The sequence below is a fragment of the Hypomesus transpacificus genome, chromosome 13 (assembly GCF_021917145.1).
Source record: "Hypomesus transpacificus isolate Combined female chromosome 13, fHypTra1, whole genome shotgun sequence".
Lineage (NCBI taxonomy): Eukaryota > Metazoa > Chordata > Actinopteri > Osmeriformes > Osmeridae > Hypomesus > Hypomesus transpacificus.
The window spans coordinates 2,991,159-3,009,466 of record NC_061072.1 but is presented as its reverse complement, the minus strand read 5'-3'; the positions used below and the strand labels follow the sequence as shown (position 1 = coordinate 3,009,466).

Here is an 18,308-nt window from a genome sequence, read left to right as displayed (position 1 = left end):
TCTGGTCCATGACACCAGGTAACCAGCTAGGGCTCCTGAGACTTCTCACCAAAAGAACGAAGGGGAACACACTTGTCTAGCAGATTAAGACATGTTCGTAGGTACCTAGTGAAAAGTATCCTCAACTTTCCTAGACCTTTAGCTATGGCACTAATGCTGAAGGCTAGTTGATATAGTTGTCTGTCGTACTAAAACGGCATGCATCGTTGCTAACGTGTACTGACGTTGTGACTGTGTGTGTGTATGTGAGAAAGATGCGTGAGTGACAGAGAGCCGGAGGGAGAGCATGGAAAGAAAATGCAGCTGAACGAATGCACTGCGTGTTTTAGCCTCAATAGTGTAAAAAATAAAATTTAAACGAAACGCAATATGTGGCGGCCGGTGGATGCATGACTCTCTGGATTGGCACCCCCTTGCAGGAGTGCGCACGAGTCAAAGAGTGAAAGACTTCTTCTTGATATCCAGTAGCGGGGCCAGACGGGTGGCCGGGGTGGCACTGGACCCCCCTGATATCGGACTGGCCACCTCAGGTGCCACCCCAAATGTAATTCGCTATCCCATGTAATTGGATGCTGATTGACATTTAATTGTCTTTTGTTTGTCTTGTTAAAAGAAGCCTTTCTTTTGACATCTGGCAGCGAATTTTTTAAGCGAGGATATTTCCACAGTTCACCAGTCAGTCACAAATCACTACGCCAGCATCTAATACAGCGCCAGCGACGGAAGACTAGAGTCATATTACAGTTTTCGTTTTAAGGTTTAGCATTGGGGTTGAGGCTTTCCGAAAAAAATGTTATGGAAGTTGAGTTGCTGGGCCGCAGAGCCATAGAAAAAGATGCATATTGGCAATTTGGTTCCATAACAGATAAGAGAAATGTCTGTTTTTGTTTAGCACTAGGCACTACCTAGTAGCTAACAGCGCAGTTCCTACTGTGGTGTAGTTGATTCAATTTAGTTTTTTTCATTTTCATTTATACATCACACTTTTAAAACAACAACAGTCTCATTTTAGCCATGTAAAATCTATTGTAATGACCTGACTAGGTCAGAAAGGAACAATTATCCAGGTATACGACGAAGTTCCAGAATTGATGTTTATTAACCACGGTACATAGGCTACCAGTAAGCCAAACAGCTGTTTGGCCATAGCCTATGCTAAATAAAAGAAAGGTAGCCCACAAAACGTGGAACCCAGACTTAACAGAAAGAACAGACACTAAACCTGGTCTTCACTTCGAATGCTCCATCCCCCCTGCCCAACCCCACTCCATGCCCCTTCGCCAACCACCAGGATGCCCGGCATCCGAACATACCGGGCATTCCCGTGATTGGCAGACAGCAGGTTGATTGGCATGTCGGACCCCGCGAACACTACTGGTAAACAACCAACAGCCTAACATATAACTTAACACGTCTTTCTGTGTGGGTCGCTACTCGCTACACTGTTTTTGTACTGCTTCAACTGCTAAGATTCCTTGATGAGATGCCTTATCAATCTATTTACGTTACAAAAGATAACCACTGCAGTCTGATAGCTACCCTGTTTGCTAATGTATATGACTGTTTGAAATACATATTTCAGAGTAGGGCTAGCCATGATCTAGTAGCCTAACTTAAAGGCTGGTAGTTGATTGAAGATAATAATGGGGATATGTTTAAGATTTAAGATGAAATGTGGGTAATTGGATGTGTAGGCCTACATGTTATTTTTGCTTAAGGTTCACTTCAAACATTAAAAGAGAGGATGAGATAGCAGACTTCTTCAAAAAGCTGAGCAAACAGGATCAGGTGGAAATAGATCCCAGTCCTTGCACCACCCCCAAGACCTCAGAGCAACTCCCTCCCCAAAGCTACAGGCACCAGGTCAGAGCATACTAGGCAGTCATTTACATGCCAAGTTTAGCTTGTGTTTGTAGGCCACACATGTAAGCCTACACCAAGTTTTTTTCTGATTAAGCCTCACTTTAAAATGTTGATTGTTGATTCATGTTTTTGTTTTGATGGTTGTGGCATTTTTTGTGTGAGTATACACTAATAGTTCTGTTTTAATGTAAAAGAAGGATCTAACCTCTAACCTGGTTGATTAAAGTAACCCTAGTGAACAATACTAGGCCACACTGAATAACTCAGGCTTAAGTGAATTTCAATTTCTCATCAGCAATCATATGAATAATTTACACTGCTTAGATACAAGGCTAAGGTTACACACACATTTTCAGTCTTGGTCTGTGGACCCCCTGAAGTAGCCCGGGCCACCCCATAAACAAAAGTCTGGTTCCGCCACTGTTGATATCGCAACCAAACTAAGGGGAGACAGAAGTCTCACATTATACTTTCTTTGTTATAGAATTCAAGAGAAACATTTTGGTTATCTGTGTAAATATCAGATGCTTTTTTCAACACAAAATCCTTTGTCATTCAAACCGTATAGTAACGAACGTAAACCAACATTCTTGCTCCACGACATCGCATTCTGAGGAAATACACCCCGGTATGATTACCAAAGGAAAAGTATTTTGTGTAGCAGGTTCAAAGTATTTCACATCGCTCTTCATACTAATGTATAGGTTCAAAAGCATGCGATTTTAATGCTGTTAGCCTGCGCGTAGGGTGGGTTACTCAGACAGGTCAAAAACAACAGCCTTCTGATCCAGAATAGGCTATCAGCTGTCCTGAAAAGGGACCAAAGGTTCACATGCCTATAGCCTACAAAAGACAAGTACTAAAAAAAGAAATATCATCTATGTATCAACATCAAAAGAACCATCAAATTCTTTTTTAAGATAGGAATTATTACTCTTATTGTTTATGTCAATGAAATAAATGAAAAAATAAAACATAGTAATCCCACACCTACCATAGACTTTTCTGTTTTCAGACCTGTCCACCCTATACATACACATGTATTGGTATTACATTTATGCTATTAAATGTGCATAATGCTGGCGTAGAAGGGAAGAAACGTATGCGGGGGGAGAGCATTTCATGGCAGGCCTTGTTTTCCATTTGATGTAAGTGCAATGCACCCCCTGCTAACCCTGACTGTGCTTACTCATACTAGTGCCCTCAGTGTTCACTAAGAATCATTTGATGCTGGGATTCACAGAACAGACAATAGAGGGGAGTGCATTTCATGACAGGCTTGTTGTATTCCTTCTTGCCATGAAATGGACCCCCTGCTAACTCTGACTAGGAAAGTGTCACATGCCTGAAACTTACGGTGCTTACTCATACTAGTGCCCCTTCAATGTACAGTAAGAATCATTTGATGCTGGGATGTACAGAACAGACAATAGAGGGGGGTACATTTCATGACAGGGTTGTTGTATTCCTTCTTGCCATGAAATGCACCCCCTGCTAACACTGACTAGGAAAGTGTCACATGCCTGAAACTTACTGTGCTTACTCTTACTAGTGCCCTCAGTGTACAGTAAAAAATATTTGATGCTGGGATGTACAGAACAGACAATAGAGGGGGGTACATTTCATGACAGGCTTGATTTTTTTAAATCATTACATATTTTTCAGTTTTCAGACTTCAAGATTATTTTGATTGCTGTGATCATTATAAAGTTGTATTTCATGCATGACTAAATCAGAAACAGTACAATTATTACTAAACACTCAGTTTAATAGAAGTGATGGTGCCCAAAGCAAAGAACTTGTATTATTATAATTTGTTCTAAGATCTGCTGTGACATCTGTGGGAGATGGTACCAGCATGTGGTCCTTCCTTTATATTTGGGGATTACCTACATGAGTGAGTTGGTGAGTGTGTGCATTGCACATGATGGGGCCAGTACGTGTAACCACAGTAAGTTTCAGGCATGTAACACTTTCCTAGTCAGGGTTAGCAGGGGGTACATTAAGCCTTTCATGAAATGTACCCCCCTCTATTGTCTGTTCTGTATATCTCAGCATCAAACGATTCTTACTGTACACTGAGGGCACTAGTATTAGTAACCACAGTAAGTTTCAGGCATGTAACACTTTCCTAGTCAGTGTTAGCAGGGAGTTCATTGCATTTACATCAAATGGAAAACAAGGCCTGCCATGAAATGCTCTCCCCCCGCATACGTTTCTTCCCTTCTACGCCAGCATTATGCACATTTAATAGCATAAATGTAATACATGTATATGTAGATATTTCCTATATTAAAAAAAAAGAATTTGATTGGTTCTTTTGATGTTGATACATAGTTGATACATTGTTTTTAGTACTTGTCTTTTGAAGACTTTTGTGTTGAAAATAACATCTGACATTTACACAGATAACCGACATTCTTCTCTTGAATTCTATAACAAAGAAAGTATAATGTGAGACTTTTGTCTCCCCTTCGTTTGATTGCGATATCAAGACGAAATCCTTCACTCTTTGATTCGCACGCGCTCCCGCGAGGGGTGCCAATCCAGAGATTCATGCATCGTGTGATACAACACCGGTGTTGATTCTGTGGCGCACTGCCACAAATGAGTCTATGTGTGGGAAACACTGAATGCAACTAGAGAGCATACAATTTCTGGGGAAATTGTGAGGGTGTGCTTGCGGCTGCCCCAGCTGCCCATAGTCTCCTGGTGTTTACATATTTCAAAAAACATTTAAGTGTATGACTGCAGTTCTGACCATTATGTTCCCTTGATAATAACTTTGTAAAAATTACATGTATCACTCAGATGGAGGAGTGGTGTTACTAGTTGGTTGGAAGATCAGGAGGCCAAATGCACCTCATGAAGATGCAGCGCTCAGGAGGAAACTTAAACAAAGTAAATTGTAATCAGATATAAACAACATGTTGGTTGCCCAACAAGAAGACACAGCATCTGCTTCTTCAACTCCTTAATCCTCTCGAGGGCACCTGTTCCACCTGGTTATGAACACCCATCTTTGCTACATTTAAAGGGTCAATTGTAGGCTATGGGTCGTCAAATATTGCATTTGTCTAATTATGTGTAGGACCGTGTTTCTCAAGTGGTAGGACATATTGATTCATAAAAGCATCTAAATGTATCAACGTCAATAGATTAATGTTTTCTGTTATTTTAAAGCATACTCAGAGAAGTATGAATGTAGAGTTGCTGGCTATATAGAGTAGCCTTTCGGCGCCCCCGCCCCAACCCCCAGCAGCGCGACATACTGTTTTGCCGGTGAATTGCTTTCAGCACGCAGAGCTATCGGAGTAGTATAAATTCAACCAATCCGTCCGACTCCGTGCGTGCGTCTGTCCGTAACGGTGTCGGAGAAGTATAATTCGGCCTTAAGGCACAAGGCAGGGCCGGCCAAGCATAAGCGAACTAAGCGGCTGCTTAGGGCCCCCGTGGCCACCAGAGGGCCCCCAAGAGCACATTAAATTACTGTTTAATGTACCGTGTTTCTTCAATTAAACGCAGCCCACGATTAAACGCTGCACCATAAATGAACATTGTGTAATAAACGCCGCCCCAGAAATACGGTAGGAGCAGCATATACTGAAATACCTAGTAGCAGCATGTCATTTTAATAAACATTCTGTTGTGTTGCACTCGGGGTCCATTGCTAGCTATGCGTTTCAAATATCTAAACATAGCTACCTTACTTAGCAAATTACTCTAGCTAGAAGGGAATAGACATTAGAAGGGAAGCTTACGAAAAAAAAAGCCCCATAAAGGCTTGGGCTGGCCCTGGCACAAGGTCTGCCCACCCTCACCCCTACCCATTCAATATGGCACTCCAGCGCAAGGTCGGGGTACAGTCCTACTTCCTCCGCGTGCCGCGCAAGACAGTAGACCAACGAACTGCCAACGATCCAAACGTGGGGACGACTTTGGTTTTCCATGGTGTGATATCATCCAACATCTGCCTCTTATATACTAGGGCTTCCCACTTCTTCTTTTTCAAACAATGCAAGGTTAACATTTGCCTGTTTATTTGCCGCCTGTTTCATTTTTTATTCACAATATTCTCATTGGTTGGCCTTAAAGACAAATTGCTCTATATTATTTCTGAGACACTCGCGTCTTATTTTGTAATTTCACCTCCCTGATCGGCATCATTTGAGTAATGAGGGCAAGCGCAGGCTTATTGATTACTTAAAAAACTTTTCATTATGCAAGATAGAGGAGCCTAGTTAGAGAAGGATTTAGCAGTTTTATTACTACATTAGCCTATTTTATTAATGATTTTCAGAGTAACCTCAAACCTTTCTTTAGTTTCTTTGACCTTACATTTTCTTTTAGGGCTTAGTGGTCTTGGTTTAACATCATTATTTATAGCGACATCATTATTTATAGCGAAAAAGCCTACCGGACACTGTTACATGTACAAAGAATGCTCCTGCAACAAAGTTATTACTTTGTAACAATTAGCCAGCTAGACCATATGCTAGAGGCCCAGCAGAAGTTTGTAGTTAACAAAGAATGCTTGTGCAACAAAATTGCTACTTATTGTTATACGCCGAGCAGAAGTTTGTAGCCATATATAAAGGCCTTTATATAACTGATTTAGCTACGAGATGCGCTGGTTTTGGGTGTCCAAGATATGATGGATTCTGATCTGTATCAACAGTCTAGCTCGAAATTAAGGCTTGTCCGGGACGAGTGGATTTTGTTTTTGTAGGGCAAGTCTGGAAGAGAAATGTAGGCTAGTGCTAGCCACTTGCCCCACTGGACAAGTTATTAGATTACATTAAACTTTATTGTCATTACACAAGTACAGGTACAAGGCAACAAAATGCAGTTTAGGTCTAACCAGAAGTGCAATATTGAATATAAAGTAGGCCAATGGCTAGTAAAACATAACATTTCATAATAATTTCAGTGGATCAAACAGCGCTGCAAGACCCAGTGAAATGTTGTATATCCTACAGCTAGCCGTTTAGGCTGAAATTAATTATTTTCATGAACAGATTGACAAAGTTTAGGCTGTGGCAATGAAGTTCATGTTAGTAGTCAGATAGTTTCACCTATTGAAATACTTGATTTAAGTAAGGGTAGTGCCGAACATGAGCCGCCGTTTGACTTCCTACTGTAAACAGCTGTGGAGATGTTTTTGTTAGCTACTAGACTTGGCTACAGCGTTGCAGTGAGTGAGCTACACTGGTTTGAAACCACAGGTAATGATAATTTCACCAACAAATCCTTTACTTGTATCTAATGTCATAATAAATACTACAACGAAAATGTATTTGTGAGGAAAGTTTATTTTAACGATTGAAACAGATGCATCATAGACCGCTGTAGTATGTGTTGCCCGGGCAACAGAGGGCTAATGTCATGATGCTAATGCTTCAGTGAAATAGTAGACTACTGTTTTCGAAAGTAGATGTACTTCCTTAATAATATCAACTTTTATACCATGATCTGGGTGAATACTCGATTCAGATTGGCTGCAGGGGTGTCCGATATCGAGTGATAACGGACACCTACCACGTCATTGCAGCAAAACTGTCTTTTCACCGTTCTAAATTATTCCGCTGGTTACACAAAGTGTCTGAAATAAGTAACCATAACAACCGGGACGGAGTCAAAGCCTCCATTTACAATTTTGAAAGACTTTAACAAGCTAACTTGTATATACAACAATGAGTGACTACAATATTTATTTTAACCTATTTGAAAAATGTAACTTTTCTGAATGTAGTGTGTCAGTGTCACGTAACCGCTCATCTCACATCCCATTCGCTATTCACCTCGCTAGTCAATCTACTGCAGACAGGCTGCGGCCAACACGACAGTAGCAGCAACTCTACACATGGCCGATTATTTTCTTCTTAAAAATCTTGATTTTATTTGGTCTGCGCGTCAGACGGTTCACGCGTCCGCATCGTCCATTATCAGGTGATATTGGACACCTCGTCGAGCATTATCCCTTACATATTGTACATTACACATCATAATTGTTTGTCATATCACAATTGAGCAAATAGTTATCACCCAGGCCTCTTCGCTTGTGGCGTGTCTGCAGCTGCCTTGCAGTAAAGCAGTTAGCCTAGCCATCTCCCAGAAGTTAACGAGCCGCTAAACTAATGTTCTGCTAGAGATAGTCACGCGAGTTTTCGTGTCGTTAGTGACGTTAGTAGCGTCAGTGACTGTGGCTAGCAAGTTAGCCACCGTTAGCTTCACTTTTCGCCAAAAAAAATTCTACTTAAACCGTGCAACGGAACATAAATACAAATACAAGCAACTCAATCGATACCAACACAAAACTTTTGACACCTAGGTTGTCTATGTAGTCCAAATATTTACTGAGTTTTAGGGGCAAAAATAAACTAGAAAAGGCTGTTCCTGCGAAACAGCAGTGAGAATGCTGAAAACCTGAATGGGGATAGCTGACCATGCTAAAAAAGCTGAACATTTTGTAGAAAGTTATAAGCTGAAGCTTCCAAGCGCCCGAAAGGTATTTTGAATAGGGGCTGGAGCTGGACGAAGGCTTAAAACTACAGAAAAGAGAAGAAAAATGCAAAACAAAAAGTGAAAAAAAATCAGAAAGAAGAGGAACAATGCATAAAAATTTGAAAATTTAGCAGAAGATTATTTGCTGGAGTTTCAAAAGGCCTGAAATGTATGTTATAAAGGACCTGCAGCAAGATGAAGGCAGAAAAGTACAGAAAAGAGAAGAAAAATGCAAAAGTACTGGCAGTTGGAAGGTACTGCTGTGAAAGGTATTTTTGAAAGGACCTGGAGCAAGATGAAGGCAGAAAACAGAAGAAAAGAAGAAGAAAGATGCAAAACAAAAAGGGTAAAATTTCAGAAAGATGAGCTGCAGGAAAATTTGAAAATTGAGCAGAAAACCTGGAGCCGAGTGCACCAGCTGGGCGTAAAAAAGTTGGTCTTAACTCTTACGTCGGTCTTACCTACGTCCGACTTTGTGATTTGAATTTACACCAAGTGCACCAAGCTTGACAGACCAATGTCGTAGCTACGTCTGGTCTTAAGATGCGCGTCCTTGTGAAAATGCGAAAGCGTCGATCGTTGCCAAGCAACACATTTAAGAGCCTATCAGAGCCAGTCCACGGACATTCTCTGAGCCTATCCGAAGCACACTTTATAGCTAGCTCCCTTCAAAACAAGCCATGGATAAAGAAAAACAAAAGAAAAGGAAAATACATTTTACTGATAGAGAAATTAGAAAACATATAGTTTGTATACTGAGAATAGAAGAGTGTTCACGGGGAAATGATATCAACACAAACAGAAACAATCAGCTGGAAATCGATCAACAACAAAATTAACAGTGGATTTCTGCTACCACGGACGACTTTCTCGCCTTAATGCCCTTTCCATGTTGCCTATTAACAAGACGCGCTGCATGTCCGATCAAACTAGTGTTAGCCCTAATTAGGCTACCATGGATAGGATATTGGTCCGATTTTCCAACTTACGCCTGCTCCCCACTAGGCGTAAAATGTACACCCAGGTGCAGCACATAAAGGGCTTAAGTCTAACTGGTGCACTAGTCGTAACTTTAAGTCAGTCGTAACTTTCAATTCTACGTCGGACGTAGCGTACGTCCAGGCGTACGCCCAGCTGGTGCACTCGGCTCCAGCTGCTGAAGTCTGGGTTGAACGAATTTGAAGGTAAAAGGACAACACTGGAATGACTTGAACTTGCTGGAAAAAGGTAGCAACCGTTGGTCATTGGCAACAGACTGGCAACATTTCTAACCTAGAATCTAAGTTTCAGGTTCAAGACGGAGGAGAAACTAATCATGCGTGCCTGCACACCCAGTCCTGTTCAGACACTTTAAGATGACATCAAAATAATAATTCATAGTGCAGGGTTGCCGATGTTGTCGTTGTCCCTGGTGAGTTTTTTATACGTAAATGACAAGATCATGATACATCTAAGCAGCGGATCATTTCTTGCAAGTGTGTCAAAGTGGTATGTATCAACACCGTAGGCTTGAATAATAACCGAAGGCGTGAAGCGAGAGGATGCAATGGAAGATTTCCTACATAAGCTAGATGTACAACTTCAAATTTAAAACGGAGAAGATATTTAGAGTAAAGACAAGTTACTTTACATATGTGTTCAATATCATCAAATAACAGTAAAAGTTTTCCAGTTACTTAGCGTTTGTTCGTAGGATTAACGCCAGCAGTGCAGCAAACACTTACCCAAGGCCTGGTTTGGCTGTTCGTGACGGTCAGCTATGACAGTGAGCCTCGATTTTTGCAGATTTCTGTAAAACTTGCTAAAATAAAAACGATCTAGCTAGATTATGTACACTTTAAGCTCAATGTACATATCTTGTTTGGTTGATTGTGGAAAAAAAGTCGAACCGTTTTTAGTTATGGAGAGCCATCGCGCTAGCTCGATTATGAGAAATGTAGCTAGAATCCACACCTCAAACAAGTTAACCCAGACGCAAAACTGTACATCCAATCCCAAAAATAAGGATATTTTCCGAGACCCAAGACTCTGCCGAAACCATTGATATCCTATACGTGTCTGTGCGGTCAGAAGTACAACTATTTCGGCAGTTTCCAAAACGTCACCCAATTCTGCTTTCATGGTGCGTGTCTGTTTGGTTGCCACGGTAATGGCGCAGCTGTGATCGCTAACGAGCTGGGCAGAGAGAAAAAACACATTTAGCTGGAATCCACACCTCAAACAAGTTAACATAGACTCAAAACTAAACGTCCAATCCAAAAAATGAGGATATTTTCCGAGACCCAAGACTCTGCCGAAACCAGAGATGTCCTTTATATATCTGTGCGAAATACGACTCTACCGGCAGTTTAAAAACACGTCTACTTTCGAAATTCTCTGATTGAAGTTAGTGAGAGAATTTGAAAGGCTGCTCTCGCTTCAAGGCTCAAAACCCCAAATCTATAAATGTGAGCTCTTTAGTAGTTAAATTGGCTGAAAGAGGACAAGTTTTCCTACATTTTAAGGTAAAACTTGTTTCTGTGAGTGTGCCACTCTGCTGGCTGCTCAATCATAAAAATCAAGAAGGAGCTACATTTTTCATGTATTTCAAACTGTCACAATTCAAAATTGGCTGAATATATTTGAAATAGCTGAATCATTTGGGAAAAGCTGAATGTCTTGTGAACATTTTAAAGGCTGAATGGTGTCTCTAGCTGAAAGTATGCTGAAGTAGTTAAGTTTGAAAGAGGAGGAAGCTTTTTAATGATTTGAAAGGATTTACCATTACTTTCAATGGGAGAATAATTTGCACAAAAACCTTAATTCTTTAAAAAGTATAAAAGTGAGAAATACCAGAAGTCATAGCCATCATCTCCTGAAGGAGCTGAAGGTTTTGATACAAAAATTGTAGGAATCGGTGAAAGTATGCAGGACTAGTCAAAGGCCAAAAAACGGCGGAAGAACTGAGAAGTTGAAAAGCAATAGTGAGAATGCTTAACAGCATTCTCACAATAAGTTCAATATACATGTGAGAGATCAAAGGTTGTTACCTTGCCGAAGGCAAGCACACCCCAATCATGGTACTGCAGCGTCTGCAGTATATTCAATTAGAACATGGAACAAACATGTTTCGAGAGTTCAATGTGTAAAATGTGTTTGTGTGGGTCTGTTCTTTGTGTGTGTGCTTGCTTGTTTGTGTGTGTGTTTGTGCCTTCCTGTATGTGTGTGTGTCTCAATGTCTGTGTTAATGCATGTGCATGCTTGTTAATGTGCATGTGTGTGTTCATTTCCCAGGAGAAGCCAGCGCATCCACCATGTGGGACAACAATGCCTGGGTCTATTTCTATGACAACACCACTGAGGGGGAGCCCCCCTTCCTCATCCAGGATTTTGTCCACGCCCTGCAGCCCGATGCCCGCTTCATTGTCATGCTCAGGGACCCTGTAGAGAGGTGGGAATCTCTCCCTCCTCTCATGCAATCTCTCCCTCCAGGTCAGAGTAAATCAAACAGATGAATGGCCCAGTCACGATCCAGCCAGACCCCCATACACGGTTACCCTGGACCAGTTATCCCTAATCTCCCGCTTGTTTGAATTTCTTGAAATATTCCAGACATGTTCTTATTAAGGATTTATAGCCACAACTCAGTCTGCATCACCTAGGTTTTGATTTGATGTGTTTGACATAGTTTATTTGAGTTGATTGCCTGTAGCCTTCTGGGTGTCCTCTTTAACCGAGGCAATGTATTCCCCCACACATGGCAATTAGTTTACTGGATGTCTTAACTGGACATTATTGCGATAATGGGTTTTGAATGTCTAGCCATCAAGCCAAATAATACATTTCTGGGGAAATTAATGACACACAAAGACTAATGCTGGCATTTTATATTTCATGTATTTACAATGCTCTGCACTTCATCAAAACAGAATGAGGTAAAGATGTACAGTAGTGCAGTAGATCAGATAACTTTTCAGTTTCTTGTTTCTTGCTGTCTGTTTCATCATTGTCAGTAGTTCCAAGTTAAAGCTACAAAGTTTTCAGATAACACGGTAACATGGATGCCCAATGGAGTTTTTTTTAGCACAACTTTGACACCTGTTACATTGTTGTCTATATGTAGATCTACTGTACAATAATCATCTTGTATCAAACACTTTGCAAGTTGTTTTCAATTTAAACTTCTCAAACAGTAATTAATACAGTTCAGTCAACACAATCACGTATTAGATTTGAGCATTTATTGTTACATGATGTGGACATGTAGATTTAACTTAACTGGCGGAGTGGATGATCCAAGGGAAGCACTCCCTGCCTCCTCGATGCAACGCATACATACATGACATATGAGGCAGAGAGCAGTAGAGATATAATCCCCTGGAGGGATCGAACAGACAGACAGCAGGGGGGGATGGTGGAGGGCGGCAGCAGCACTGATCATACAACAACCGGGGTGAGTGTGTGCGTATCCGCGCGTCTTATCGGACTTTGCCCAATGAATATGCGCTTCTAACATGGGTTTGGTAGTGGGCGGAAGAAGGAAGGTGGAGTAAGAAGCATTACGTCCCCGATGACTGACGCGCGCTGCCCGATTGCCCTGCCCGATTGCCCTGCCTGAACTAACTGCGCTTATTTAATGTAGAAAAAATATTTTTCTCCAGTTTATATTTTTTATCCAGCCTATTGCATTAAATTTCATTAGGGATGAGAAGTGCATAGTTCCAACAGTACTTTCATATATATTTCACAGATACAATATAAGTGCAACTTATTAAACAATTATTTTGGTGCAGTCAGATCTCAAATAAGTTTCATTGTCATCAATCTCAAATATATTTTATTCTTAACATGTCAAACTCTCAATATGTACAATGTATTTTAACATAAACTTAATGTCTATTCCTGTCTTATTTTCTGTAACAGGCTTTACTCAGACTATCTTTACTTCGGGATTGCCAATAAGTCTGCAGAGGACTTCCACGAGAAGGTGTCAGAGTCTCTGCAGCTTTTTGAGGGGTGCCTTACAGAGTACAAGATGCGTGCCTGTGTGTACAACACAACACTCAACAATGCAATGCCAGTGAGTGGGGGTGTCTCTCTTGTTGTTTCTCTCATGTGGCTTCACACTACAGGCAGGGTGGGCATGGATTGCGATTGCTCTTCATTATTACGTTATATATCATGTGGTGTGTTTTCCATTAAATTGCTAAAACCACAAGGGGGTTGAGGCAACACCTGGAGAAAATCTCTTTCTCTCCTCGCCTGCCCCTTCCCAGCTAGATCCCGCCCGCTCTTGTGAGCGAGTGAAACCAACTTCCTGTGGTCTCGCATGTAGGAGCTCAATACTAGAGTTCAGCCCTGGGGTTGGAAACACATCCAGTTAGTTTTCCGCAGATTAAGGCCCTATCGTCCACTTGCTGAGTCTCTTGCCAGACCTATATTCAGACGGCCTCCTCTCCCCTCCGTCCTTCCATCTCTACCCTCCAGCTCTCCCCTTCATCCCTTTTTGGCCTCCACCCCACCCGCCGTCCCTCTCTGCTGGCTTGAGAAGCTTTTATTTTCCCCTTTAGTAGCTGGCACATTCTCTTCTCCAGACATAATTGTGCATTGGCTGATATCTCTCTGAGTTATTAGACCATGTGAGCTGCATTGTGGGGAGCTGTTGTGCTTGTGACATATTTGATAAAGGCTTGAGAACAGACAGCTGAGCAAGGAATTTAAAGAGGAATCAACAATAACAACCGAGGAGGATCATAGGCTGTCTGATGAACCTCCAGTTTGAGTGGCCATTTAGCATGGAAAAGATGTGAGAAGAATGTGTTAAAGATCAAAATCATTTTTTGTATTCTACTCTGACAATTACACTTTGATTTTTCAGCGTGAATCCAGCCCAGATTAGCAATAAAACAATCAAATATCAATAATCTCCTCTAGCCCCTCACTCGCTCCTCCAGTTCCCTTATCCTCTGAAGACTTTGTAACGTGCCTGTGTTCCTTTGACAGTTGTATTTCTATGTTGACTGTTGTCTCTGATGTGTGTCCACAGGTCAGGTTGCAGGTTGGCCTGTACATTGTGTACATATTAGACTGGCTGACGGTCTTCAGCAAAAATCAGATTTTGGTCCTGCGCCTGGAAGACCATGCCTCAAATCGGAAATACACAATGCACAAAGTCTTTAATTTCCTCAATTTGGGTAAGTTCAGTTCAACAATAGTCTGTGTAAAGATGCCAATTAAGCGAACAGAACAAAGCTACTAGAGACACACAATATTGTCTTTAGTACCCCCCTTATGAAGGTTACTATAATCTTGCAACCCACAATGCACGGCATACAGTGTATTGTTATGTTTCTACAGTATGCCGTCAGTAAGCGGTCAGTTCTAGTCTAGCATCAAACCTGCCTAGCAACAGACTAACAATTATTCTGTCCACAACAAGAACAAAACCCCCAGTTTCCATCACCTGAACTGCTCACACTCAGCAGTCAAGGTTTCACTCTTAATTGGGGAGGTTTGTACATGTGGTGGTGTGCACGCTTGCGGCCCTCCTCTCACACCTGCCCAACCCAAGCTGTAATTGCGTAGTTTCCAAGTACAGAGATAATTGAATTTTGTTGTACCAAAAGCTGTTGGCACAACAGACCACTTAGCAGCCCTGATAATGGAAGATGTCTACGGAGACCTTATCTAGGAGGAAAAATAGATGGTGGGGTATGGATGGGTACGGACCGTCTTGAGCAAACTTTTTTTTTTACTTCTCTCTCTGTCGCTGTCTCTTTTGTTTCTCTATCTCTGTCTCTATTTCTCTTTCTCTCTCTTACATATGTGTGTACATGCATGTCACAGGACCATTGACGGAGCAGAAGGAAGCAGAGATCACCAGAAGCCCAGCGTCAAACACCAGGAGACCAGCCGACAAGAACCTGGGACCCATGTTGCCCATCACCAAGGAGATCCTGAGGGACTTCTACACACCATTCAATGAGAAACTGGCTAAAGTGCTCCGGAATGACTCGTTCCGCTGGGAGAGCTGTTCAAAGCTTGTGTAAAGAATGACCACCTCAAAAACCACTGACACATTTAGTAGTCCCAAACAGTTTTTGTTTGTTTCATCTCTCCCAAAGTGCCCATGAGAATCAAAATCCTTCTATTTAAATGAATACTTAAGTTATGATGTGGAGATGAAACAAAGATGGAGAAATAGCGCAACTCCTTTTTGTTCTGGATTTTTTGTGGGTTGGGGGTCTTTTTTCGAATTCAAAAAAGCAAGCACAAACTTTAATCTGACCGGATGAACATTAAACAGTGGATTCCAAGTGGAACAGGCTCTGGTGTTATCTTTTTAAAGATGCGTGTGATGTTTGGGTGGATGATTGCTTTGAAGGAGCAAAGACAACCAATCAGCATTGAAATTATTCACCTTGATTTGCCATACTAACAAAAAAAGTCTCCCACTCTGCAGTCTGCAGTCACAAAAGCCATCACAAAATGTATGTGAATAGTACACTACATGAATGCCTGACTGACCACTCTTGGAGAGTATGAAGAATTATTAGCATTACAATATTGCCCTCTGCTGTTTGAAATAAATTATATCAATAAAACGGTTTAAATCAAATAATGTGTGAAATGTGAATATGAAACTTAAGTACAACGGCACTTATAAATGTTTGTCTGGACCTGATGTTTCCCTTCAGGATCACAATGACACTTTTTGAGAGACCGAGAGACTTGTTGCTCTTGTTGGTTAGTTGTAACTGACTTAAAACTATTGTACTTGCTGTGAATTTTTTTTGTTGTTGCTTGCTTTTTTCCGCAGGTACACCCTTGCATGAACAAGGTTCATGTTGTTTACATGTATTTTGTTTAACTACATGCTCTTATGGTCAATGTTCCCTCTAAGCTGCGCGCCTGCGCATCCGCGCAGACCAGTTGAAGGACCCGCGCACTAGATTTTCCAGACCGCGCACAAAATATAATCTTTTTTTTATTTTTTATAAAACTATAAAATTTTATTAAACCAATAAATGTTCAGTTGATCGGCGAAATGCAGCAAAGCCCACTTCATACGTTTCAATGTCACTCTAGACTACACGCAAGTTTTTAAAGGTCACATGACATGCTGTTTTTGGATGCTTTATATAGGCCTTAGTGGTTCCCTATTACTGAATAGTAATGTTAAAAAAATGTTAGGCCGTCTATCAGCCGTGATTGTTAGAGCGCATGTTGGCGAATAGCACAGACGCGCTTCACAGCGCAAATGAGATTGCGCGTGTGCGTCTTCGAGAACTTGAAGTCGTATAACTTAGTTGTCAGTTCATTTAAGCCTGTTATTGTATTAGACTATAGTTATTTCAAATTTAAATTAAGTTAACTGGTGATTTTCGTTGTTTGTATTTTTCCCCTGCTAGCGAAATAGCACGTCTGTTGATTCGATAGTGATTGCTGCCCTTGCTCACGTTTGTATTTTAGGTGCATTATTATGCTTAAGTAGCCTAGTTTTAATGAATAATTAGTGGGTATATTGTTATTATTTGCACAGAATGCTTAGCCTATCAAGATCAAATTAAGCAGACAGTGTACATGCTTCCGAGTGGCCTACCTTAATCTATAGGCTAGGCCAGCATTTACAATAAGTTGTTACGTCACTTATTAATTGGCAGCATTTATGCCATTTAGAACATACTGTAAGGTGTCTTTAAGTATGCTAATTGTATTTCTTTAGGGGAAATAGGACGAAAATATGTGCAATATTACATTAGCTATTAGACTATTACATTAAGCTGCTCCGAAATATAGGGTTAGCACTTTGTTTTGGGGGGGGGGGGGGGGGGAGGGGTGTAGACCTGACCTGCCCTCACTGCAAAAAAAAATCCTAGGGGAAACACTGAGTTGTGCAGAGGCTTGGATGAACAAACTTTTTTTATTTTATTTTTTTGTACATCCAAACACAGAGCAACTATTATGCTTTGTTTGTTTGCTAGCCATGATGTCTCTCCAGGAAAAACCGATATCGCACTTGCCTTTGCCCGATCGAAGCTCAGTTTCTCATGGGCGGGCCAGATTATCTGGGCGGGCAAAGCAGAGAGAGGGAGGTAAACAAAGGCGGAGAAGAACACCCAGGGCTTGGTTAACACCTATTGAAAATTCTAGCCACTGGGAGACCAAAGGCAGGCTAGGGGAACTCGTATTATTGTTAGAAAACCTCCTAAAGTGAAGTTTTCATGTCATGTGACCCTTAACAAACCAACGACCCTGGCACTCTGCTCAAGCTATGACTGGCAACGAAAATCAGAAACGTTACCTTTACAGGCCAAGTATGGAAGCAAATCGTGACCAAAATTCAAATGAAAATGCATTTCCAGAAATGCATTTTCATTTTAAGGATGTGGCTGCATTATTTGACTCATAAATGAAATTAGTAATCAATCATCCTATTTGCATTTTTATTTTCTTCTTTAAAACTGCTCATTCTTTTACTTAATTAAAATGAAAACGAAAAAGACATTTGAAATTTTATTTTCAAAATATGCCCCAGCAAATAGATACCAAAATTCAATTTGAAATGTAAAATTTGAAAATGTAAATGCATTTCCAGAAATGCATTTTCATTTTAAGAATGTGTCTGCATTATTGGACTCAAATTTGAAAATGAAAATGCATTTCCAGAAATGCATTTTCATTTTAAGAATGTGGCTGCATTGTTAGAAATTAGTAATCAATCATCCTTTTTGCATCCTTTTCTTCTTCAAGACTGCACATTTTATGCCATTTTCGTGTTCTGCCCGCAAAGAACTAGCCTGTTCCTAACCAGACCCTCGTACATTTAATTTGTACAGAGGGTCTGGGATCGCTCCATTGACAAATGTTAACTTCCTTGAAGGCGGGTCCTCTGTTGAAGTTTAAAACTATTGGATCTGCCCAGAGCCACTCTGATTTGCCATAACCAATCGCAAGCGTTC

At 41.0% G+C, this 18,308-nt stretch overlaps 1 protein-coding gene across 4 annotated transcripts in view; it reads left to right on the top strand.

The window, feature by feature from the left end:
- The window catches only part of LOC124475825 (carbohydrate sulfotransferase 15-like), a 53,427-nt gene extending 37,440 nt beyond the window's left edge, over positions 1-15,987 (top strand). For 3 of the 4 annotated variants that reach the window (XM_047032662.1, XM_047032661.1, XM_047032660.1), the window contains 4 exons: positions 11,641-11,797; positions 13,270-13,426; positions 14,393-14,540; positions 15,193-15,987. In XM_047032662.1, the coding sequence (XP_046888618.1) occupies positions 11,641-11,797; positions 13,270-13,426; positions 14,393-14,540; positions 15,193-15,395 (665 nt within the window). In that variant the 3' untranslated portion in view covers positions 15,396-15,987. Of the gene's footprint in view, positions 1-11,640; positions 11,839-13,269; positions 13,427-14,392; positions 14,541-15,192 lie in introns of all 4 variants that reach the window. The other variant, XR_006956973.1, reaches the window with a different exon arrangement.
- Positions 15,988-18,308: the final 2,321 nt, after the last annotated feature.